This window comes from Typopeltis vanoorti, chromosome 5, assembly GCF_054136105.1.
Source record: "Typopeltis vanoorti isolate ZY-2024b chromosome 5, IOZ_Tvanoo_1.0, whole genome shotgun sequence".
NCBI lineage: Eukaryota > Metazoa > Arthropoda > Arachnida > Uropygi > Thelyphonidae > Typopeltis > Typopeltis vanoorti.
Genome location: NC_143553.1, coordinates 46091236 through 46117104, shown reverse-complemented (window position 1 = coordinate 46117104; position 25869 = coordinate 46091236). Strand labels below are relative to the sequence as shown.

The window sequence follows — 25869 nt, the reverse complement described above, 5'->3', positions numbered from 1 at the left end:
TGAAAGTTATTTTGATATGTCTAGTGCACATGTTCCATTAAAACTATTTATCACAGTAGGCTTGTCTTTCTGATACATCATCTGACTGAAAGCATGCAGTTTCTTTGAAAGCATTAGAAAGAAAGTATCAGTGATGTCACATGATGAAGTGACAAAACAAAGAATGAAGAAATTTGTTACCTGAAGCAGTATGAACTGAAGATGATTAACCAAATGCTAGATGCCTCTGACAGTTCCATCTAATAAACAAGATTTCAAAAACGCAATCAGTGTTATGGACAAAGTTGCAGTGTTGCTTCGTAATTATGTTGAAGTGACTTCTTTCCCAATGTATAAGATTTCTTGGTTCTTACATCCACCAAAGAAAACAGGAGTATATAAAATTCATTGCTCTTGTGACAAATGCTATGTGGGCTAGGCAAGACAGTCTAGAGATCTGCATGTCTGAACATGTAACTGACATTGATAAGATAAGAAAGCACATATCAGGCTTAGCCTTCCACGCAAGAAATACAGTGTTAGTGTAACTTGGTGTACAATGCTGTAACTATTTTATAAATTAACTTTTTAAAAGAAAACTTAAAGAAGCCTCAGAAATGCTCTACACTTTCACACATTATAACAAACACCAAGGTTTAATCCTACACCAAGTATGCATTCATCAAAAATCTAACAACCATGCAGTTGAGATATGGTTATGGGATATGATTTTTTTTTTTTTGTCATATTCATATCATGACAACAACAACTAGCTTTATTCAAATACTTGGCACATTAGTTAATCCAATGTTTTTATTGCCACTCCATTTATATGTACTGGACTACTGAAGTTTGAAACATCTGTTATGTGTAACTGTAATTAAGTTCTAGTTTTTTTTTTATTTTGTGTGTGTGTCTGTATTTTTGTGTATACACATCTTGTATCCCTCATGATATTAGTCTACCAAAGACTTATGAAACTTGCTGAGTAGTATTGTTTAGTTTAATACAATCTAATTCTTGTTATTAAATGTGGTCTTCTCCATACTAGAAGTTAAATGAAGATTTGCTAAACAACAGAAATATTACACATCAAGTGATAGAAAACCATTTAGGTTACTTTTTTTTTTTTTTTAGAATCAGTATAAAGAAATCATAGATTTTGGGAGAATAAAAAAAAAAAAAATTGTAATAAATGATTTCCCAACTTTCCAACTTCTATATTCCATTACTGGGTATGAAATAAGTGTAATATCTTCACCACTTTGTGCTGTGCATCTTTTAGGTTGCTGCACTCCAGTTAGTTGGTTAATGTGCTGAATGCTGGGCATGCTTTAAAGATAAAATGATGCATACATATCCTATCCTATCTTCTCATTAGTGGTGTTCCATTATGGCAAAATCAGCAATGATATAAAAAAGGGATTTGTAATAACTGGCATTCTCTAATAGTCATGATAACCAAAGTAAAAATATAATAAAAGCAATATGACATGAAATGTCACAGAACCAATGTTATGTAAATAAAATTGGCCATTGAATAGAAACTCATGCTAGTTGTTGTTGTTATGGGTTAGCAGATAAGCACATGATTCAAGCTCTGCATATAGATGTGTTTTAGGAAAATTTTCTGAAAAGAGCAAAGTTGATATTAATGGCAAAAGTACTTGTTAGTTCTCTCTATTCAGGAAATGGAGTAATCATTACTACAGCATGTTTGAGGTAAACATGCAGCAATTCTCTCTCTCTCTCACACACACAGAGAGAAGAGAGAGAGAGAGAGAACAAAAAATAAGTCATTGCCTGTCTGTGTTATTGTTGTAATATCTTCACACTGGTTCAGGATATAAGAACAAAGAACATACATTCTCTAATAGTCATGAACTCCCTGATTCTGAAAAATTACGACTATTTAGTTGTGTGCTCCAGAATCAGGGAGTTCCTGGAGAATATATGGACCTCCCAGGAAATATACCACACTGCAACAGCAACGATCCAACTCCACATGAGTAGCAATAAAATATCAATTGAAAAAGGTGCCCAACAAGGGGAGACTATCACCCAAAATCTTTACAGCAGTCCTTCAAGAAATATTTAATAATATAAACTGGACAAACCTTGATACAAAAATTAATAAGAAACTCTGATATCATCTAAGCTATGCAGATGATATCATAATTGTTGCAAACACTCCAGAGGACCTTAATATAATGATAGAAGACCTATATCATGAAAGCAGAAAAGTCGATCTAAAAATATACAGCAAAAAAACTAAAATCATGTTTAATCATTTTGTAACACCAAAAAACATAATAATAGAAAACAATTTCTTCGAAAGAGTCTCTTCATATACATACTTCGGTCATCCCATTGATCTAAACTGTGGACTACAAAAGGAAATAAATATGAGAATTCAACTTGCCTGGAGTGCATTCAAAATACTGAAAAGCATTTTTCAAAACAATGATGTCCCACTCTGTTGAAAAAGGAAGACATTTAACCAGTGTATACTTCCAGTCATCACATATGGTTGTGAAACTTGGTCTCTAACAAACGCACTAGCAAATAAACTAGCAACAACTCAAAGAAAAATGGAGAGGTTGATACTAGGCATCACAATAAAAGATAAAAAGCGAAACACCTGGATAAGAAGCCAGACTCACATCACTGACATCATTCTTCACCATAAGCAACTAAAATGGAAATGGGCTGGACATCTATCCAGAAGAGAAGATGAGCGATGGACCACCATACTAACGAACTGGATTCCAAAAGAAGGGAAACAAGGCCAAGGATGTCTTAAAAGAAGGTGGAGTGATGAATTATCAAATTTTGTTGGGGAAAATTGGTCAACCATTGCCAAGAACAGAGAAAGGTGGCTAGAGGAGGCCTTCATCCAAAGTGGGCAGAAAATGACTGAAAAGAAAAAGTTGTGTACAGGATAAAAATGGAGACTCACTAGCAAAATAATAAAAAAATGCTGATTAAGCTAATGAGGCACGTAGTGAAGTTGTCTGCTAATGTAGGAAAATTAGAACTTCTTGCATATGTATAGATCTGAGAGACTATTTTTAGAATCAGAACTGGCTATGAAGCACTCCCACAACCTCAACTTATTCATTGTCATTCTTAATTTGCTGAAGATCTGCGAAACAGCCATTCTGAGACTAGACAGCCTGACTTTTCCAAATGAACTTTATGGTTATCCAGCCCATAGAGGATGCCATGTTAGGACATTAGTTTGTTTTCAGTTACAATTTGAATGTTTCTGCAAAAATTTAGTTGAGTGCTATGCTTGTCAGAATTTTAATTTTGTGCTATGAAGATGCTGGGTAGAAAATCAGTGAAATATTAGTGAGTTTAATAAATTTATTTTTCTCCTCTGAGAGTTGTTTATACTATGAATTGCATGATTTGAACTTTTTGGTGGACTCAAGAAATTAAAGATGTAGTCCTGGAAAAGAAATGAAAAAAATCATTGAAAGTTCTGACAAGTAAGTCAGCATGAACCCTTAGATTAATAGAGAAAAATATATGAAAGCTATTCATAAAAGTAGCTAAGCAAAAGTCATGGTAGATCTGCTTTTACTCTCCTCTCTGAAGCAAAGACAATAAAGACCATAAAGTTAATTTAGAGAAGTCAAACGATCTGGTCTAGGAATGACAATGAATAAGGAAGATGTTAAAAGAATAAATATGTTCAAGATATGAACATATAAACGAGCATTGAAAATTTCATGAATCCAAAAAAGAAGAGGAATGATGGACACCAAAATGGATGTGAACAAAATGACATACATGGATCACTCAGAAAGTATTCAATAAGATTTATTAGAAAAAAAAAGGAAGACAGTACACAAAGTTCAAAAACATCGGTCAAGGAATGACTCGTTCTAAGTTCTGTAGAAAGTAAAAGAATAGCCTTCTACCTGGCTATGTTGATGTTCTCAATTTGGCTGCATAACCCAAACACATTAGACAAATTCCTTCTTCACCTAAACAGTTAACATCCACAAATTTGTTTTACTATGGGAGAGGGAAAGACAGAGAGAGAGATTAACAATAGTCTAGCCTTTCCAGACGCCTTAATAAGACACCGTTTTCAAATATTAACTGCTCTTTTACATTATACAGAAAACCTACTCACATTGGCAGATGTATTCACCAATTTTCTCCCCATTTTCCCTTCCCAGCAGTATGGCATTATTAATAATCCACATAATGCTAATTACGGATATAGACCATATTGGTCTGTTCCAATCTCATTATCTATCTAATATTCTCTTTTGAGGTCTACTTTTCAACTGGTTTATATTTTATATTGTTTAGGATATTGAGTGTTGGCCATTCGGCTTACATGTTCTATCCCATTTTGTTTGGAATTGTCTTTTTAAAATTTAGTTCTTTTAAAATATCTTTGTTCCTTTTTTTTTTTTTGTCTAATAATGTGTATTTTTCAGTTCTCATGAATCTCATTTCGTTTTAATTCTTTATCTTGTTTGTTTATTGCCCAAATTTTGCTAACATACAATAATGTAGGCACTGCTAAAGCACTGTATATTTTCAAGAGCGTTTTTTTTTTTTTTGTACAATATTTGGATTGAGCGTTCTATTTATCAGACCAATAATCTGTAAAAATTTTGAAGTTTTTAGTTTTATGTCTTTTTCTCCTGCATATGATATTTCACATCCAAGATAATTGAAAGTATTTATCTGTTCTATTATTTTATTATTAATAAGATTTATCTATAGATTTTTCATTTCAATTGTTCTACTATAATGTTTAAATTATACATTGCTCTTTGTAAATTGTCTGCCTTATCTGATATTATTACCTGATCATCTGTAAATAATTGCATATTTATTTTGTTATTCCAGGAAATTTCTATACCTGGATTGTTTAAGGTGTTCCATTGTATTAATATTTCATTAATATACATATTAAAAGTGTTGGAGATAGAGAGCATCCCTGTGTTACTCCTTGGTTTATAGATTGTTTTTCAGGCATTTTTTCATTTATTTTATTATCTTTGTATATATTCAATATTGCATGTAGTAAAATATTACGTATATTTATTCATTGTAGCATATCAAACAGTATATATCTTTCCTACTTTGTCAAAAGCTTTTTCATAACATATAAACAAAAGATGAGTTTCTAAATTAAATTATTTTCTTTTCTCTAAGTAGTTTTAAACAAAAAGCTTCATCCATTGTAAAGCATCCTTTTCTAAATCCATTTTGACATTCCAATAATATTTTTTCACTGTATATTTTCAATTTTTCATTAAAGATTCTACTATATATTTTGTAGCATGTATTCAATAAACTAATACCTCTGTAATTAGTAGGTTTATCTCCTTTTTAAATATAGGTATGAGGGTGGTCTGAAAACTTCTCGGCATCAACCATAGATGGCAACACTATCGGAAAGATTTTTTTTTTTCTGAGTTGGTATATCTGTCATAAGCACCCATGTGAAATTGCAAGTCATTCTATCAAGTACTATGTTTTATACAGCTGTCTGAAGCAAAAGTGTTGTCTGTATCCCTTGAAATGGATAAAATTGAGTACCGCGCGGTTATAAAATTCTTTATAAAAGAAGGTTTAACGCCAAAAGAAATTCATTCATAGTTCATAAAAGTTTATGGGCACTCTTCTCCTTCATTTACGACAATTAAGAAATGAGCTGCCGAGATTAAACGTGGCCATATCAGCCTTGAAGATGATCCACGTGAAGGACGTCCAAAAAGCGTAACACCACCAGAAATCAATGATCAAGTGAACGATATGGTATTGGATGACTGGCGAGTCAAAGTGCGTGAAATTGCTGAGACTATAGGCATTTCAAAAGAATGTGTAGGATATATTTTGCATGAAGCATTACATATGAAAAAGCTTCGCACAAGATAGGTGCCACGCTTGCTCACAGCAGATCAATGTTCAGTAGATCAAGCACTGTTCAGAGATTTTCATGCAAGTGCATGAAAATCTCTGAACAGTGCTTGGAGCGTTTTAACAAGAATAAAACTGATTTTGTGCATTGATTTATTACTATGGATGAGATGTGGATTCACCATTACACACCAGAATCCAAACAGCAGTCAAAACAGAGAAGCCAGTTGTTCAGCACCAAAGAAGACAAAGTCGGTTCCATCATCAGGAAAGGTCAGGGCATTGGTGTTTTGGGTTGCTAAAGGCATTTTATTAATTATCTTGAAAACGGTAAAACAATAACCGGGGAATGTTATTCCAATCTTTTAACCAGACTAAACGAAAAACTTCGTGAGAAAAGACACGGTTTGCAGATGAAAAAAAATCATCTTTAATTAGGACAATGCACCTGCCGCAAAGGTGTTTTGGCAATAGGAAAATTAAGGAATCTGCACTATGAATTGTTGGAACATCCGCCCTATTCCCCAGATTTGGTTCCCTCTGGCTTCTATCTCTTCCCAAAACAAAAACTCTTCCTCGTTGGTCAGCATTTTTCTTCGAATCAAGAGGCGATTACAGCTGTAGTGGGATATTTTGCAGATCTTACTGAGAACCACTACAGGGACAGGATAATGGCATTGGAGCATCGCTGGAATAAATGTATTAATCTTAATGGAGATTATGTTGAAAAATAAAAATAATTTTGAAATTATAAATTCGTTTTTTTTTCATTTTTAGGCCAAGAAGTTTTCAGACCACTCTCATATTAGTATACTTGTATTTCATTCTATCGGTATTTGTCCATTTGTATATATTTTATTTAAAAATTGTAATAATCTCCGATGAAATTTTTTTCCAGCAAAAATTTATGCAGTTTGGAGTTTATCCCATCTTCTCCTGCTGATTTACCATTTGTTATTTTACTTAGGTCGCCCTTTAATTCTTTCATTGTTAGTATATCATTTAAAGCATTTTGTAAGTTTTGGGCATAATTTTTTTTATGTTAGTATGAACTGTCTAAAGATCTGTAAAGTAATCCAAGAATTCTTTTAACCCAGCGTTAGTAAGGTGGGGTATCACAGACCTCAAAGATTTTAAATTGACTATAACTTTTTAACAATGCATGGCAGTGAGTCATGCCTCAGTATAGCTTCCCCTCCCGTAACCCACTACTCAACGCCATAGACGACAGGCTGTTGTGAGCAAGCAAGTTTAGTGTGCAGAGGTGTTAAGTGTGCTGGGGTCCACCAGACCCCACTTTACCAAAAGTGTGACTATATTTACTTTTGAAACGTAAGTTGTTTTCGTGTATATTATACTAAAATATTATCATTACTGCTGTGTTTTCTATATTTTTATATACCAACTATAAGCAAATATGTTTTCGTAAATATTTAGAGGATATTTTGAGAATAATATCTCTTTTTTTTACCAGATGAGTTATGAGCAGGAAGAATAGAAGTTATGTCAACTTATAGATGACGCTTTGACAGACGAGGACCCATTTAGTGGAGATGATAGTGAAATTGATTTAGAATTAGTCAGTAACATGAGTTAATTTTGTGAATCTGCATTTTTATTCTGTAAAATTACAAGACACTTAAACAATATGTAATCTAATATTGATTAAAAAGATATGGATTTCTATAATACACTACATTATTTGGATGGGTCTGTGGGATCCCATCTTACCACTTTTGTTATATTTTCCCACCTCACCAGGGCCGGGTTAAATCTATTTTGTAATTGATATTTGCAGTTTCTTTCATATCTGCATTCAAATGCTTTAGTATTTTATATGCAGTGGGTCTTATTTTGTATATATCATTTTTAGGTATGATACAAATTTTTCCCAGCTTTCTCTCTCTCTCTCTTTCTGGTTTCTTTTTTGGCTATTCCTTGTCTTTTTTTTTATATTCAACTTCATCTTCTTGTTTTTTGCTACTTAAACATCTTTGAAAGGCCAGCTTTTTATTTTTGATTACTGTTTTTATTTCATTGTCTCATATATTATTATTTTTTTTATGATTTTTTTTGTGTATTCCTAGACTTTCATATGCTGCTGATGCAATAATTTCTTTTATTTTATTCCATTTTTTCTCGATGTCTTCATTTTCTTGTATTTTTTCTTTTGTATGTATTTGTATTTTTTCTAAATAGTTATTAATCCTCTGTTGGTATAAATTTCTTATACATAAATCATTTAGTAATCTTACTTTGTAATTTTATTTTGTTTCTCTAGTTTATTTTTTTGTATAAATTAAGTGGATATTATCCAACATCGTTTCAAAGCCGAATACAGAAACTATAAAAGTTTAGCGCAAAAATTGATCAGAGAGCTTGCAGAAATACGTTCATCACCATACTATGAGTTGCCCTAGCCAAACCTTATAGGAAGCACACAGGCTCATAGCGCCCGTATATTCGCCTCCTATTGGAGGCGAATATGGACCAATATATCAAAATGGACCAATAGGAGGATTTCCAGGAACACACAACATAATTATAGCTGGAAATAAGATTTCCAGCTATAATTATATTGGCGTTTTATTTATTTTTTTATATATTCCTTGTAACTGTTTGTAAAAGTCATCATTTTCTTTTTCTTCTTCAGGGGCACACACTCCAACAACTATTAAATTTGCTTTATTTAACTTTCATCACACTTCTACAACCCCTAACAAAAAGTACCCAATCAATGTTGTTATACTACGACTGCAATATACACCATATATTTCTTGGAAAGTTTAACACTAAGACAAGTAGCTAGATTACTAAAATGTGCTAATACTGCATGTGACATTCGGAAAAAAATATTGTTCGACTAATAGTGTAAAAATCATACCTTGAAGTGGACGTCCACATGCCAACTCATGCAGACAGGATAGAAAACTGGGTGAACTTGCAAAAACCATATGGCATTCAGCATCCAAACAACTTAATGCTGCATGATCAAACTACAGAGTGAAGATAAGTGACCGCACAGTACAAAATTGGCTGAATGGTCAAGGATTTCACTTTCACAAAACAAAGCCTTTTTTTTGACAAAGCAACACCAAAAAATGTTTCCAATGGTGTCAAAATCATGTAAATTGGGTGACTAGAAAAAAAGTCGTTTTTAGTGACGAATCTTGAATGTCTTGGAACTGATGATGATAATAACAGTAACTTTGTATGGAGAAAAGTTAGTGAAAAGTTCTTCAATAAGTGTATTAATACTAAGGCTAAATTTTCACCATCATTTAATGTTTTACATTCATTTTCTTCATTTAAAATTTTATCTAATTCTTCTTGATGTGCTATGCCTCTAATGTTCCATGTAGCATATTTCACCACATTTTTCTTTTGCCAAACTTGATTAACCATTTCCAATTTGTTGTTTTTCCTCCCATGTTTTCTGTCTGGTTTAGATTTCTTTGAGACTTGAAAGTAATATGCATTTCCCTATGACAAGTTACTAGCATGATGATACGTATCCTAGTGGTGGGGCTGCCACCATAGAGCAACTAGGCTTGCCTTTTTTATAGACAGTGGAAACTACAGTTTGAGAGGAATGAGTAACCCTTTGCCCCCCCCCCCTCAAATTGCTCTAATAGCATTGTGGGGGGGGGGGGGAGAATACAGGAAAGAAGAGCAGAAGACCAGTCCACAGATATAATATACTAAGTGTATATTGTAGGAAATAAGATCAGGTCTAGCTCGGGTCTCGGGTGTGCCATGCCCGTACTCACCAATGTGAGCACCTGAGATGATATCAAACTTGAGGTAGAAAAGCCATCAAAATCTTGTGGAAAGGCAGCTAGAGCAGATGATATTCAACTAGAAATGCTTAAATATGGTGGTATAGGTTTGGCAGTGGCTACACTGCATAAATGTCAGAAAGTCAAATTACAGATGATAGGAGTAAAGCTCTCGTAGTTCCCATTTATAAAAAGGAGAATAAGCAAATTATGAGAATTACAGAAAAATTTATCTACTAAATGTTCCAGGTAAGATTTATGCAAGCATACTTGAAAAGAAATTGAGAAAAATTGTAGAAGAGAAACTTGGAAAAGAATAAGCTGAGTATAGCTCAAATAGAGGTTGTCAAGATTTTCAGATTTTCACTTTATGACAAATAGTTTAGAAATCATGAGAATATGGAGTAAACGGAAAATTATACAGATCAATATGTAGTCTATATGTAAGTGTAAGTCAGCAGTTAGAATCGAAGGAAACATGGGAAGACAGTTTAATGTAAAATCAGGTGTAAGACAAGGATGCACATTATTATTGATCATCTATATGGATCACATTATGAAAGAAAGTGGTATTAAACTGGATATTAAAATCAGAGATATCAAACTTAGCTCTTTACTTTATGCAGATAATGTACTTCTAAACACATCCAGTGCAAGTCTTCAAGGTTCTCTAACTAAAGTGCATAACAGACATAACAATTTTGGCATGAAAATCAGCAATAAAAACAACCAAAACTATGAAAACAGGCAGGAACATGGAAAACTTCAACTGATTCTCAATGGAGAACCTACAGAAGAAATAAAACATTTCAGCTATTTATGCAGAGTTTTTAGTGAAGATGGCAAATTAAATTTGGAAACTCACAAAATAATAAGCAAAACTAGTATGGCATGAAGCCAGCTGAATAATTTATCTGGAATAGGAGAGAAATTAGCCAAAATACCAAACTAGCAGTACACGACAGTGTTAAAACCAGTTTTAAGTTACGGATCTGAGAGTTGAGATAGAAATAAAGCACTTCAACAAAGACCAGGTACCACAGATATGAGTTTTGAGAGAAAATAGGAGTGTGAACAGACAGCAACAATGGCAGAATCATATTAAAAATGAAGACATAAGAAAGGAACCTGACATTAGTATTTGAGGATGTGTGAGCAGAGCTAATCTAATCTAAGGTGGTTTGGCCACTTAAATAGAATGGATCAGGAAAGGTTAGCAAAACAGATGTTTGATGTCTAGATGGTAGGAAAGAGACCTAGAGGAAGACCAAGATCTAGGTGGACTGATTTAGTCAGAAGTGCCTTAGAAGTGCAAAATGTTAGACACAACAATATGGGAGTGGTAACAAGTAATGGACTAATTTGGTGGAAAATTGTTGATAGGAGATTAATAATAATGTAAACTTAATCATGCAGTACTAATAATGTAAACTTAATCATGCAGTACTATCATTGTAGCCTGAACACCTCCTTCAGGCTACAAATCAGGAAATTGATGATGATCATTATGTCTTATTTTTAAATTTTTTACAGCTGTTATTCAGTTATTCCTGGAAACTTTACACTGGATGTGTTTAGGAGTAGAACATTATACTCATAAGAGCTAAGTTTGATCTGATTGTGAGGTTTAATGGAATGAATACAACACATATAAATAATTAAACAGTTTCTTCCATTTCATTTCGTGTAAAGTACCCAAATCATATTCAGTTAAATCTAACTGACCACACCTATGGCAGCAGATGTTTTGGAAGAAATACTACTATGCTTCACCTCAACAAATACAAACTTAAGACTTTAGAATCAGCAGCAGATTTAAAAATCAAACCTAATCTTAAGAAATATAGTTGTATTAAACTTTCCACGATTCAGGAAACTTTAATTCTTAGGCTTCCCACCCAACAGCTGTGGCTAGCCAACAGCATCCACTGAGGGTACACCTCTCATAGGACTTAGGCTTTTGGTCTAATTTTTGACTTATTGTTTTGTGAAATTTGAATACTGGTCTCCTGATGATGATTGTTTTCTCAGTGACTGAGACAAAACACAGAATTGAATAAATGTGTTTAATTATTTATATGTGCTATATTCATTTCATTGAATCTTATGCATTCAATGGAACACATCTAAATAGTCAACAGCTAAGTTGGATATCCCCAATTCTAATAACAGGTTTAATAATAAAAGTGCAGATAGCACACTCTTACACCTGATTTTACATCAAACTATCTTCCTACATTTCTTTCAATTCTAACTGCTAACTTACAACTTACCTTTAAAATATGTACTACTCTGGAGTTTACTGAAAGACTTGTCATTGAAAGACAAATCCTTGTCATATTACCATGATTTCTCAACTATTTGTTGTAAAGTGAAAATCTGATCTTGATAACCAATATTATAACCTTATTTGGCCTGAACCCAGCCTATTCTTCAAATTTCTCTTCCACTATTTTTCTTGGTGTCACAGAACACTTAGAAGAGAAATTCATCTGTAATTCTTCATCCAGCTTTATTCTCATTTTTACAGATGGGAACTATGATCTCTAGTCCAGTTATCTAGAATTCTGGAATTCAATCTTCTGACCAGGCTGTCTGAATTATGCATTATTAGCTACCACAAAACTTTTATATCTTCATGTTTGAGCACTACTGGTCAAATGGCATCCACACCAGCTGCTTTTCCAACTTTCAAGTTCTGAGACCTTTTTCTACCTAAGTATTGATATATACTCCTGTTTGCACTCCTCTTGAATATTTTCTATTAGTGATCTGTCACTACTTGTTTCATTTAACAGTCTTTGAAAGTAATTACTCCAGATCTAGGATATCATTATCTTCAGTTTTCATGTCGCTTTGTATCTTAGTAATGGATCTACTATTACTAATGTCTGTGATACAGATAGGAGTTATCAATGTTTCTGGCTATCCACTAACAGACAGTAACCGTCTTGTTTTATCAAAAGGGCATAATTTTGGCATTGCTCCAAATAAGGTACCCATGATGGATTTTTTTCATAGCATAGACAGAGGTATTCGATCCTTATCCCAAAAACCTGCTAACAGGACGTGTGTTGAATGTGCAAAAATTATTTGTAATGCCAAGCCTCCTCATCCTAATCGATCTTACTCTGAATTAAAAGCACTGAAATCACTGAAGAATAATAATGATTTAATTATTATGAAAGCTGACAAAGGGAAGGCTGTAGTTATTCGAGATAGAAGAGAATATGAGAGAAAAATGTCTATTGCTCAGCAACTATTCAACTTACAGGCTCTCTCATATCAGATCCTACTGGTAGTCAATTAAAAAGACTTAATTGTCTTATAGATAATGTATCTATATGGGATGAAGATCAAAAGAAAAAACTTAAAACATCCTTCAGTCGTCCACCTAGATTGTATGGTCTTCCAAAAGTTCATAAATAGGCATTCCGTTAAGACCAGTTGTAGATTGCATAGGTTGTCCCACTTATAAAATTTCAAAATTTTTATCAAATTTACTCACTTCTTCAACTAGAAGAACTGCTACTTATATAAAAAATTCTTTGGATTTCAAAAATAAAATTTCGGAGCTTCATTTGGACGCTTCGAATATCATGATAGTCTAGATGTTGTTTCATTATTTACTAATGTTCCTTTATCTGAGACACCACTGAATTACTGCAACAAGAATTTCCTTCAGACATTGTAAAAATATTTGATTTTGTAATACATTCCAGTTATTTTTCCTTTAAATTCAAGTTATGTCAACAAATCAAAGGAACAGCAATGGGCAATCCTATTTCTCCTGCTATTACCGACTTTTTTATGGAGCACTTTGAACAACGTATTTTTGACAACATTTCTCCTAGAACTACTCATTGGTTCAGATATGTAGATGACATTTTTGCTATCTGGAATGGATCTTCTGATGAATTACAACAGTTTCTGTCTAAATTAAATGTACTTCATCTAAGGATTCAGTTCACCCTAAAAGTAGAAGCAAATAAGCAGTTAGCCTTTTTAGATATTTTAATTCTTTGCCATCCAGATGGTAACCAACATTTCTCAGTCTACACGAAAGAGACTCATACAGGCCATTATATCCATGCTGAATCTCATCACCATCCCAATCAAAACACAGGAACTATTAACACACTGGTTCATTGGGCCTACTCCTTTTGTTCTTCAGAGGAACTATTACAGTTCCTCTGAAGAACAAAATATATTATTTCTTCTTTTTTATCTAATGGATATAAGGATTCTTTCATCAAAAGAGCTTTGAGTAGTATTGATATATCTTCCTCTTCAAATACAGAAGAAATAATGTGTATTCCTATCCCTTATGTGCAAGGCATTAGTGAATGAACAGCAAAAGTACTAAAACCACTAAATATTTTTGTTGCCTTTCGACCCATCAGAAAAAATCTCCACATTTCTCACTTCTCCAAAGGACAAGCATTCACATATCAGTTATCCAGGTGTCTACCAGATTCCTTGCTCTTCTGGATTATCTTATTTTGAACAAACAGGAAGATGTGCTTTTATTCGGCTAGAAGAACACAAGTCATATATTCAATACCTTAAACCTGAACAGTCTGGACTTGTAGAGCATGGCATCAACACTTGATATAAAGTTCATTGGAACAAGACAAAAGTCGGTTCCTCATGGAATGAGGAACCGACTTTTAGAAACGTGATACTTTACTTCACTCTCCTAATTTAAACAGATCTGGTGGTCTATGTCTATCCCCTTTGTGGGAAATAGTACTTTTAAAATCAGCTAATCTTTCCTAACTTTGTTAATTTGTATGTATATATATTATTATTATTATTTCGGGCAACTCCAAGGAGTCGACAGACTCATTGAGAGAGGTCCTAACATCATGTCAAGAACAACTATTCGACATTCACACAGTATCTATCATGCCTTGCCTTAAACTCATTCACAGTCATAACACCCACAACAGACTCTGGCAGCTTATTCCACTCATTCACCACTCTCCAAGTAAAAAACCTAGCTCTGACACACTTGCTAACCACATTCTTGCCCAGCTTCCATGTATGGTCCCTAGTCCTCCCACTACCAGTCCTATTCTCAAAAATATCTTCTGAATTAATCTTATAGAAACCCTTCAGTAATTTGAATGTCTCAATCATATCATCCCTTTTCTGCCTATCAACCAATTATTGCAACCCACAAATCTTCAACCTGTTCTCATAAGGTTCATTCTATAGACCTGCTATCATCTTGGTCACTCGTCTCTGGATCCTCTCCACCTTCTCCCCATCAAGAAGAAACCCTGGCGCCCATATCTGGGCACAGTAGTCTAGATAGGGTCTTATCAAGGCCCAATACAGAGGAACAATAACTTGTTTGTCTCTGTTTGTTAAAGTATTTTTCAGCAACCAAGTGATTTGATGAGCTGATTTAGCCACTTTCGCAATGTGTCCCCTAAACTTCAACTCACTAACAACCAACACTCCCAAATCTCTGGCCTCATCAATCTCCTAGAGTACGGTTCTACCAATGTGATATACTGCTGCTAATCTTTTCACCCCAAAATGCATAACCTTACACTTTGCCACATTAAAGCGCCATCCATTTTCCTTAGCCTAGTCCTCCAAACTATCCAAATCACCTTGTAAAATTTTGACATCCTGTGCACTCACCAATGCTCTACCCAACTTTGCATCATCAGAAAACAAGTGAACACTTCCTCTCAGATTCTTTCCTATATCGTTAATGAATAAATTGAAAAGTAGTGGTCAAAGAACAGAACCCTGCAGCACACCACTAGTCACAAGCTGTCTTTTGGACTGTACTCCTGAATAAACCACTCTCTGATATCTCTCCATCAACCATCCTCCTATCCATCTCACCAACCCTATGCTGCAGTTTACTGATTAGAATTCCATGTGGTATCCTGTCAAAGGCCTTAGCAAGGTCCAGTAGAATCACTGTAAACCCATTACCCTTATCCAGTTCAGCCGTCACTGTGTTATAAAACGTGAACAAGTTACTGAGGCATGATCTACCCTTCACAAAACCATGTTGTCCCCCATACAGTATCCCATTTTTATCTATTCAAATCCTGTATTTTTCTCTTGACTAATTTCTCCAAGACCTTGACAACAATTCCTGATATGTTAATCGGTCGGTAATTTACAACAGCAGTCTTGGAACCTCCTTTATGCAGTGGAACTATTTTCCCCTCTTTCCACCACCTTGGGACTAACCCAGACCTGAGACTCAAATTAAACAAAATGGTCAAGGGCACTGACAATTCTTTAGCCGCTTCACGTACGACACAAGCTGGTATACCATCCAATCCCACAGATGTATTTACAATGAGGTTTTGTAATAGACTACTCACCTCCACTTCATTCACCACAATTCCCGTATAATCTATTGGTTCATTCATTCCTGCAATGTTATATTCTTGCAAAGTGCTCGCTCAGTAATTCAACTATATCAACTGATTCAGTTACCTCCCTACCATCGACATTCTTTAAAATCATTCTGCCATATACATTTTTTCTTTTACTTGCAACATATCGAAAAAACTGTTTGGGATTCTCTTTAGCCTGCATGGCTAATGTTCTTTTATAATCCACTTTTGCTTTTCTTACCACACTCGTTACCCTTCTGGCCTGTGCTTTATACTGTTCATGTGCCTGCCGGTCACCTTTCTCCTTAAATTCCCTCCATAGTTGTTTCTTTTTTTGCAGCTCAAGCTTAATGGTGTTATTCATCCATTTAACCTCTACTTGATTTATTATTTGGACTCTAGGTATACAGTCAGCCATTGCCTCATGCAAACACCTCCTAACCACCTCCAATGCACTATCAACATCTAGCCCTTGCAGTTTTGCATGCCATTGCACTGAACCAATCAAACTCCTAAGCTTGTCATACTTACCAGCCCAATAATTCCACATGTACCCTGTCTTAATTGTAAATTCCACACCTTTAGCCACCTCCCAAGTCAAGACCCTATGATCACTCTCACCAATTGGTGGCAACGTGGTCATATTCGTTACAGCCAAATTCTCAGATGCAATTACAAGGTCAAGCACTCTCTGACCGCTAGTATTTTCCATTACATGTTGTCGCAGATAGTTATCCCTTAATAATCGCATAAAATCCAATTCCTTTCTCCCATGTGTCCTCTCCTCCTTCCAATCAATGTTACCATAGTTGAAATCACCCATAATAATTACCCTCCTTCCACTCATTTCTTCTATTTGCTTATGCATACTATCTCCACCATCTATTCCATCACCTGGTCTATATATTTTTTTTTTCTTTTCTAAATCACTTAGGGAATTGTTCAATTCCCTAAGTGATTTAGAAATGCATAACCAACATATAAGCCTGTCTACGAGAACCTGGTCTATAGCAGCACCCAACTGTATATTTTGTTCTGCTAGTTTCAATCTCGCACCAAATAGCCTCAAATGTGCTCTTTTCTCTATCCTGCAGTTCCACTTCTATTCTCCTTGGCTGGAGCTCATCAGCTATCATCAATAACACTCCACCCCCCCATTTTATTCTCCCTGTCACTCCTGAACACACCATACCCCTCACATTCAATCCCACTAGCTATATCATCTTCTGTCAGCCATGTTTCACTAATGCCAATAACATGTGGCCTGGAAGTGCCAACCAAGGCCAAAAATTCTTCCTTCTTGTTCCTAATACTTCTGGCATTAGTATACATGAATTGCAGAAGTCCATTTGTCCCATCCCTATTCTGATGCCTTATACTAACTATCCCATTCTGATTCGTAGTCTTTCGTACTCACTTGGGCATATTACATACATTCATACACTCAACTGTCTCCCTAAAGTCTGCATATCTACTTCCCCCACCTCTTAATAACTCTAGTTTCCCTGATTCTGCACATCCATTTCCACTACATTCAACAACACCTTTTCAAGTCTCCGTACACCAAATCCATTCAAATGTAAACCATCCATCTTATATAAATCCTTTCACCCATCGAATTCACTCCACACATCCAGACATAAAGTCATTTGCAATTATGGCCCTCCTTCTATACTCTTCATTGTCATACCGCGGCAACAGACTCACCATCCTAACTCTCTCACTCTTCTCTTTTGCTACCTCAAGCAATTCCTTCATATCCTCACTCATAGCCATTTTGTCTCCTTTCAAATCATTCGTACCTGCTACCACTATCAATTCTTTCACCCGCTGCTTTTGCATTCTAATTGACTCACATCCTTAACGTTCGCACCAGGTTGGTACGATTTTGTTAAACTCTCAACTAACACACCTCTTACTAAGGAATCTCCATACAACACTCGCTCTTTCATTTTGTTTACACTCACTATCACACTCTTATATTTTCTATCATACTTTTGCCGTTTATCATTCGGTATGCTTGGTAAACATTTTTACCAACGCTCCAGCTGCTGATTTGCCCTGTGTATTGCTCTGCGTAACCAAGCAATCTCATTCATTGCATTGGTCTCATCATTTTTATTCTCCAATAATTCATTCATTCGTTCTGTATGTTTACCTTCATTCTCACTTTCAACGCCACTCTCACAGCTATCTGTCACTATTCATACCTCGCATATCACTATTTTCTAGATTCTCACTTTTAACAACGATATCACTCTCATAACCTGAAACACTCTTTAAATCCTCACATTCTTTACACTTCTGCACACATTCACTCCACTATCATTGTTTAATCAGACTCCAACTGCTCTCCTCAATGCATACATTTTGCAAATGGTACACTGAATCAAATCCTTTAAATTAAAATTTTTAGACAAAGATGGCGACCTGGACGTCATCTTTGTTGTATTCCTCTTTATGGGGGCCATGTGCATAGATAATTGTATCCATCAATTTATTATTTAAAATACTCAGAAAACACCAAAAAATCACCCAGACACGCTAAAATACGAAAAGTAAACAATACTATGCAAATTCACCAATTATTACTCAAAATGACACTTATCTGTTCAGGAGCTCTCCACAAACACTGATAATATATATTATTTATTTATATTTATCTTTTTTTTTTTTAAATAAGTTAGGAAATTTAATGACTTTTTTTAGTTATCTTATATTAGCTACTTAGGTGGCACCTTTTGGAATTGTCAGTTATTGTTTAATTAGCTTTTTACATGTACTGAAGATGCCTGTGATACTCAGGTGAAAATTCTACTAATAAATAATATTTTAGGTGAATTAATTCCATTATTATAATTTTAAGTAATATGTCTATTCATGGTATTTCCTTACTGAAACATATTCCAATGACTTTTGTTTAGCTAATTTTACACATAGCTTAGCTCTCTTACATTTTTCTCTATATTCTTTTAGAGAATCTGCCAACTTATTTGATATGCTTTCTTCTTTTCCAGGGCTGCTTCTTTAACTTCTTGTGTCTACCATTATGTTCTTATTTATCATATGCATTTATCACATATCATAAATTATCATATGCCTCCCTAGGTGATGATTCATCAATAATACTTTCTTTAGAGTTTGCACTGAGACTCCAAGGTTTTGTTCTTGTTTTTGAAACATTTCATTTTTTCTTGAAATGTTTGAATAATGTTTGTGTAGCTGATGCTACAGTTCACCTGTTAAAAGCTGCTCAACTTTAATTCTTTTTAAAACTTTCATATTATTCTTTTCAATATTATTCATTTTTATCCTACTTAAAATTAAGTAATGATCACTTCTAATTTCAAATCCTCTGTATATACTTTTATATCCTGAACCAGCATGAATATATTGCTATGAACAATAAGATAGTCAATGAGGTTTTTCTTATTGAATGTTTTTTTCTTTTCACATGAACTTGTGTACATCTTTATGTTGGAACACAGTGTTAGTAATGATTAGTCTGCATCCTGAGCAGAAATCCAGCAGGTAAGTATCTGCTGGATTTCTACTCAGGGTACAGACTAGTCAGTCTCCCACTCATAAATTTGAAATTTTCCCAAAACATTTCTATATGCCTGATGGCATTGATTTCATACTCTGTTAGATCTTCAATATGGACCAGCTTCCTCATTTCCTTTACATCAGGTGCCTGCTTTAATGACATGAAATATGCCTGTGCTTCTTCCTTTGGAGAACCTTTTGTTGAATGATCTTCCTTCCTTTCTATAATACTCCTATTAGGAACTCTTGTCCTACTATAGTACTTCACATCAATAAAAGTCAAAACCAGTCTGAGTAGTGACCCTTCCCACAATACATGACAATGCACACATCTGAAGGGGGGGGGGAGTGAAACACCAGAATACCAAGATAACGACTTCAAATTATGTAATACTGAGGCAATATGATGTGAAGCCAACAACTCCTATAAACGAGTAACATAGTCATGGAGATGCTTAATATGAAAAATTTTGTTTGCTCCTGCATGGGTAATGGATTAAAATGAATATAATTTCTTGTGAAATATAATTAAATTTCTGACCAAGCAAAACATAAATATTACAACTCTTCCATCCATAAATAATATTTAAAAACTGCAAAAAAGACATACCCATAGTTTGCCCTCATAAAAGAAAGCTTCATGAAGTTCTACAATATTGTGATGTCGATATTCTGTTAAAATATCTATTTCAACAGTAAAATCATCAAGGTCATCCTCTCCTTTCAGTTCACAAATCTTTGCAGCTGCTAATCTTCCACTTTCTTTGTTTTGTGCCTTAAAAAAAGTTTCCAAACACATGTAAAAGATGACGAGTTTGATTTTTAGTCAAGTGTAATAAGGACACTTGCATTTTCTTCTGATATTTAAGTCAAAGAAATCATTACTAAAATAACATTAAAATCTTGAATGCAATGTCGTCTTTCATATAGGATTGTATCACATTATTAGAATAGCAATGCAATTGGCTCTAACAAATAAATATTTTACAGAAATGATTTATGCATTTTCTTTTTCTTTTTTTTTCTTTTTTTTTTTTTTTTTTTTTATAAATGGCTCTCTACTTTTAAAACAGTCACCAAACACAATATATCACAAATGCTAGATTCTTTTTTATATGCATCCCACTCATAACAAAAGGTTGCACAACTTATTGAACATTAGTACCAGGAATGGTTAATGGGCTAAGGGTTAGATAATTTAGAAACCACCTCTAGATAACAAACATGAAACTTTCAAGCTACTTTAAGCCTATACCAGTATGGTGATCTCATAGGTAATACAAATATCATCTAAAGACATTTGCAAATATCCCTGCCACAGTAGGATTTAAACCCACAGCCTATTTGCTGAGAGCAGCAGAGATGCTGTCCATTTGGTCAATGAACCAAACACATGATATACCTATTATCATTCTGGTACCATAACCAAGTCCTAAAATTCACTGTTGGAAGCCACTGCCTCCAATATTGCTGGCATCTGCAAGAATAAACCAAGACAAGCTACTAGCCTTTCTTTGGAATTAAAAAAATTGTATACTTTTAAAGAAAATATGTAGATTTAATTTTTCAAACAAAAACAGTAATTAACTTTAATGAAAACCACAGATATTTTACTGATATTAACAGTAGATCATCAGTTTGTGGAAACATCAAGCAATTCAGAGAACAGGAATACAAAGTAAATATAACAATGGGTTTACTGATTAATATATACTCAATAGACAAAATTCGAGATAGGGGTGATGGGAAGTTGACACTGGCGCCCCCCTGCACAGAGTGAAATGTACCCAAACTGAAAGCAGATAGTAAATAGGAGACATCAGGACATCCCAACATCTCCTATTTACATCAGTGAATCGCATCCCAACAGTGTATCGCAATCAACAAACATGGGTAAATGTGGAGATCTTAGCAACTTTGAATGTGGATGTAATATCGGTGCATTCTATCGCTCAAGTGGTAAGAACCATAGGGTTCTCAAGGGCAACCATATCAAGGGGTCTACTACGAGTATATTATCAATGGAGGTATCAGTGCCCAGCGAGCAAGTGGTGGCAAAAACACTCCATTGATGACCAGGGTTGACGTAGACTGTCCAGGATCATACAGACCGACCACAGGGCAACAGTCGCACAAATCACATTCAATTTCAATGTTGGAGGTCCAAACAGCATCAGCATGTGGATGGCAGCATACCATGAGCTATGGGAGCTGATGCCCTAATCATGTACCACTGTTGACAGCTCGTCATCGGACAATGCATTTTGCTTCATGACAGATTCATCAAAACTGGACCTCTGCAGAGTGAACCAGAGTCGTGTGGCCAGATAAATCTGGTTGTCAGTTGTACCAAGCTGACATTGTGCCAGGTCAGCTCTGTTAAAGATGGTGGCACTATGATGATTTGTGGCACCTTCTCATGTGACACATTAGGCCCCTTAGTTTGGAGAGGTCCTTAATTGCTGCGAGCAACCAAAATGTGGTAGCTGATCACCTACACACTTTCATGGCCTTCAAGCATCATGTAGTTAATGGTCTGTTTCAGGAGGACAATGCACCGCCCCACCAAACTGCAAACACCCAGTCATAACTCGAGGAACACTCATCTGAGCTTGTGACTATCCAGTGGCTTCCCCAAAGGTCCCTGGATTTAAATCCAATCTGGGATGCCATGGAGTGAGACATCAGATCCATGTATCCAGGAGTGAGTCTAAAGTGCAGTTGTGGACAATGCTGTAACAGGCATGGCTGGAATTACCTCTGGCATCTGGTGAAGTTAATGCCTCAGGGAGTACAGATTGTTATTCACATTAGAGGAGGACCGACACGCTATTAGGTAGGTATCTCTAATATTTTGTCCATTGAGCATAGTTTCCATGTGCTAGAGAAAGAATATTTTAAAGAAAACTATTTTTGATAATTACATAAGATAAGAATCTCCAAAACTTTTGGGAGAGAGAGCCAATCATTCCAATTCTGATTAGGCCGACATAAAAGGGCTTTGGAAGTTTCTTTGAAAAGGTGTTCATATTTAAAACTGCTCCTACAGAGAAGATAAGCTTCATCCTACAGGATACTCTGCTGTGGCAGTATTCTGGCACATCAATACCATGCTGTGCTAGAACATACTTTAAGGTTTCAAATATTCAATATAGTATTGATGTTCATTAATTATTTTCTTTCATAGAATGGCCTGTCAGCCCAAAGTATGTTAAATTACATCCAAAGGATCTAAAGAGGTGACAGTTTATCTTTCGTAGAGAGTAAAATATAAGAAACTCTGGTGATAGGAAAATATGTGAGATTAAGGAAAAACTTGTTCAAATCTTCTTCTTCTGCATTCTACCAATAGGCTCAGAAATGGGAATGGAAACCTGCAGTCTAGCGAAGAATCCTTATAAGGATGTTGGACGGTAGAAGTAACTTATCCAATGGATTTGATGAGGGTTGTAACCATTTAATTTCATTAAAGTTTTGATAGTGAGAAACTCTTGTTGTAAGCCTAAGTGGTTGGAGAGAAGAGTAAATATTATATGCTCTATTAATTAATGACCAGATAACAATGATTTTTTGGAAGGTGTGATGAGTATTTTTAATGTATATATCTGCCAGTAAAGGTAAGTTTTTGATAACACTGGTTGACAATACTACAGGCTATATGATTAAGAAGTATGTCCAAAAAAAGGTAAACTACCAGCCCTTTATTTTTCATGGTGAATTGAATATGTGGGGGGGAAGGTTATAGAACTGATGTAGGAAGGTGGTAAGTTCATTTTCAGAATGAAGCCAGACAGCAAAAACATCACCAGCATAGTCAAATCAGAAAGAGGAATGGATGAAAATGTGTTATCATCCAGATGGTTCAAATAATAATTTGCTAGGAGTAGGGACAGAGGGCTACCTAGGGTAGTGCATTCAATCTATTTACAGACTGTTTTTTCAGCTGAAATATCCAGATTGTATAACAAAGTCAAAAATATTTACATTTGGAGGGGAAATCATCATATAGAAAACTAATAGTGTCAGACAAAGTGATGTTGGTAAACAGAGAAAGAATGTCAAAACTGGCAAATGAATTTCACAATGAAAGAAAAAAATATTTGTACAAGTTTCAAAAAGAATCAACATGAACAGTTTTTGGAGGTAAACTGTAGAATCATATGTACAAATATTCTTCAAAACAAAAAATAATAATAATAAAATAAATAATAATAATAAGTAGCTTGAAAGTCAGAACGCTAGACTTGGGAAGTTAAAAAGACAGACAGACATCCATCTTCAAGGCCCACCCTTCCTAATTGGGTTGTGGGGGCAGCAGCTGCAAGAGGGACTTCAAATGGTCACGATCCTCCGCCACCAAGCTCAGGTGTTCTGGTGGGACTCCCAGACACGTCCACCCAAGGTTTCGGATATAATCTATCCAGCAAGTCCTTGGCCTTCCACGTGGCCTCCCAGCCCAAAGACAGACATGGAAAATAAAAAATCAAGTAAGTCAGCACATGCTCTGAGAGAATATGGAGAAGATTAAGAAAGTGAAGGAATATGTAACAGTATCTAAACAAAAGTCACAAGACTTGAGTTAGAACATAGAAAATAAATATCAGAAAGATGGTAAAAATGCTGTATACAAGACAGTGTTCAAACCAGTTTTAACTTATGGATCTCAGAGCTGGGTCAGAAGTAAAACACTTGACCAAAGACTAGAGACCGCAGATATGAGAGTCCTGAGAAAGATTAGAGGCGTGAACAGATGGTATCAATGGCAATATCATATTAAAAACAAGAATATTAGGAAAGAACTTGACATTGTCAGCATCCAGGAATGCGTTAGCAGAGCTAATCTCAGGTGGTATGGTCACTTAAATAGAATGGGAGAGGAAAGATTAGCAAAACAAGTGTTCTCTGCCAGGTTGGCAGGAAAACGACCCAGAGGAAGACCAAGATATAGGTGGATTGATACAGTACAAAGTGCCTTAGACGATAGAAATATAAGATCTGATAATGTTGGAGTCTTGACAAGCAACAGACTGATTTGGAGGAAAATTGTAGATAGGAAGTTAGTAATGATGTAAATTTTTCATGTAGTACTGTCATATCCTGTACATCCCTTGAGGGTACATGGCAGGAATTTGATGATGATGATGATGAAGATGGCAAAATGGTCTGGAGAATATTGAAAAGCTTAGAAATAGAGAAAAGAGTTCTGTAAAAGGAATCAGAGATGACAAAGGTGACATGAAAACTGAAGATGAAGATATTCTTGATATCTGGAGTAATCTGTATTTTAATACTGATAGATTGTTAAATGAAACAGGTGACACGAATGGTTGCAGAAAATATTCGACAATAATGCAAGCAGGGACTCTTATCAGTAGTTGAGGTAGAAAAGCCATTAAATGTGGAAAGCCAGCTGGAGTAGATGATATTTGACCAAGTACCATGGCTGCATTTCATAATTTAGAAGGCCTGATCAGACAGTCAAATTTGAGATGGAGTAGAGGTCTCAAGGTATCCATCCCTAAAGAAGGGAAATAAAACAAACTGAGAATTACAGAGGAATTTCCCTACTGAGTGGGGTAAAGGCTATGCATATACATCTCGGGGCTAAGAAAAATTGTGGAAGGGAAACTTGGAGAGGAAGAAGTTGGGATCAGGCCAAGTAGGGGTTGTTCGGGATCAGATTTTCATTTCACGACAGACAGTTCATAAATCATGGATCTGTATTTTATTAAGCTTTGTAAAGGGTGTCCCAAAATTCACGCAAGATTTAAATTTAACGTCATTTGTGCGGTAAAGTGTTGCCAACGAGAAAAAAAAGACAGTGTGACAGCTGACAGTTCAGGGTTATTAAAAATGGAGCGCTACACGAAAGAACAACGCATTTTCATTGTTGAGCAATATTTTAAAAATAATGAAGGTTTGGCAGCTACAGTTCGCAATTTTCGTACAAAATATGGTCGGAATAGTGATTTAACTTCATCAACTGTGAAAAGATTAATTAAAAAATTCAAGGAAACTGGATCAATTAGTGATCTTATACACTCTGGCCGTCCTTCAACAAGTCATTCAACAGAAAACATCGAAGCAGTTCGTGAGAGTGTTGCTGAGAGTCCAGGAACATCAATTCGGCACCGTGGTCTTGAATTGGACATTTCGAGAAGCTCTCTACAGCGTATTCTCGTGAAAGATTTGCATCTTTATGTACAAAGTTCAATTGACTCAAGAACTGAAGCCTACTGACCACACACAGCGAAGAGAGTTCATTGAATGGATTATGGAACAACAACAAGTGGATG

General features: G+C 35.1%; 1 protein-coding gene across 1 annotated transcript in view; it reads right to left on the bottom strand.

The window, feature by feature from the left end:
• Positions 1-25869, bottom strand: part of LOC150106355 (serine/threonine-protein kinase 10-like) — a 413234-nt gene that overhangs the window by 372469 nt on the left and 14896 nt on the right. The window contains exon 2 of the mRNA XM_090393096.1: positions 20184-20348. Coding sequence (XP_090249222.1) covers positions 20184-20348 — 165 coding nt within the window. The remainder of the gene's footprint in view (positions 1-20183; positions 20349-25869) is intronic.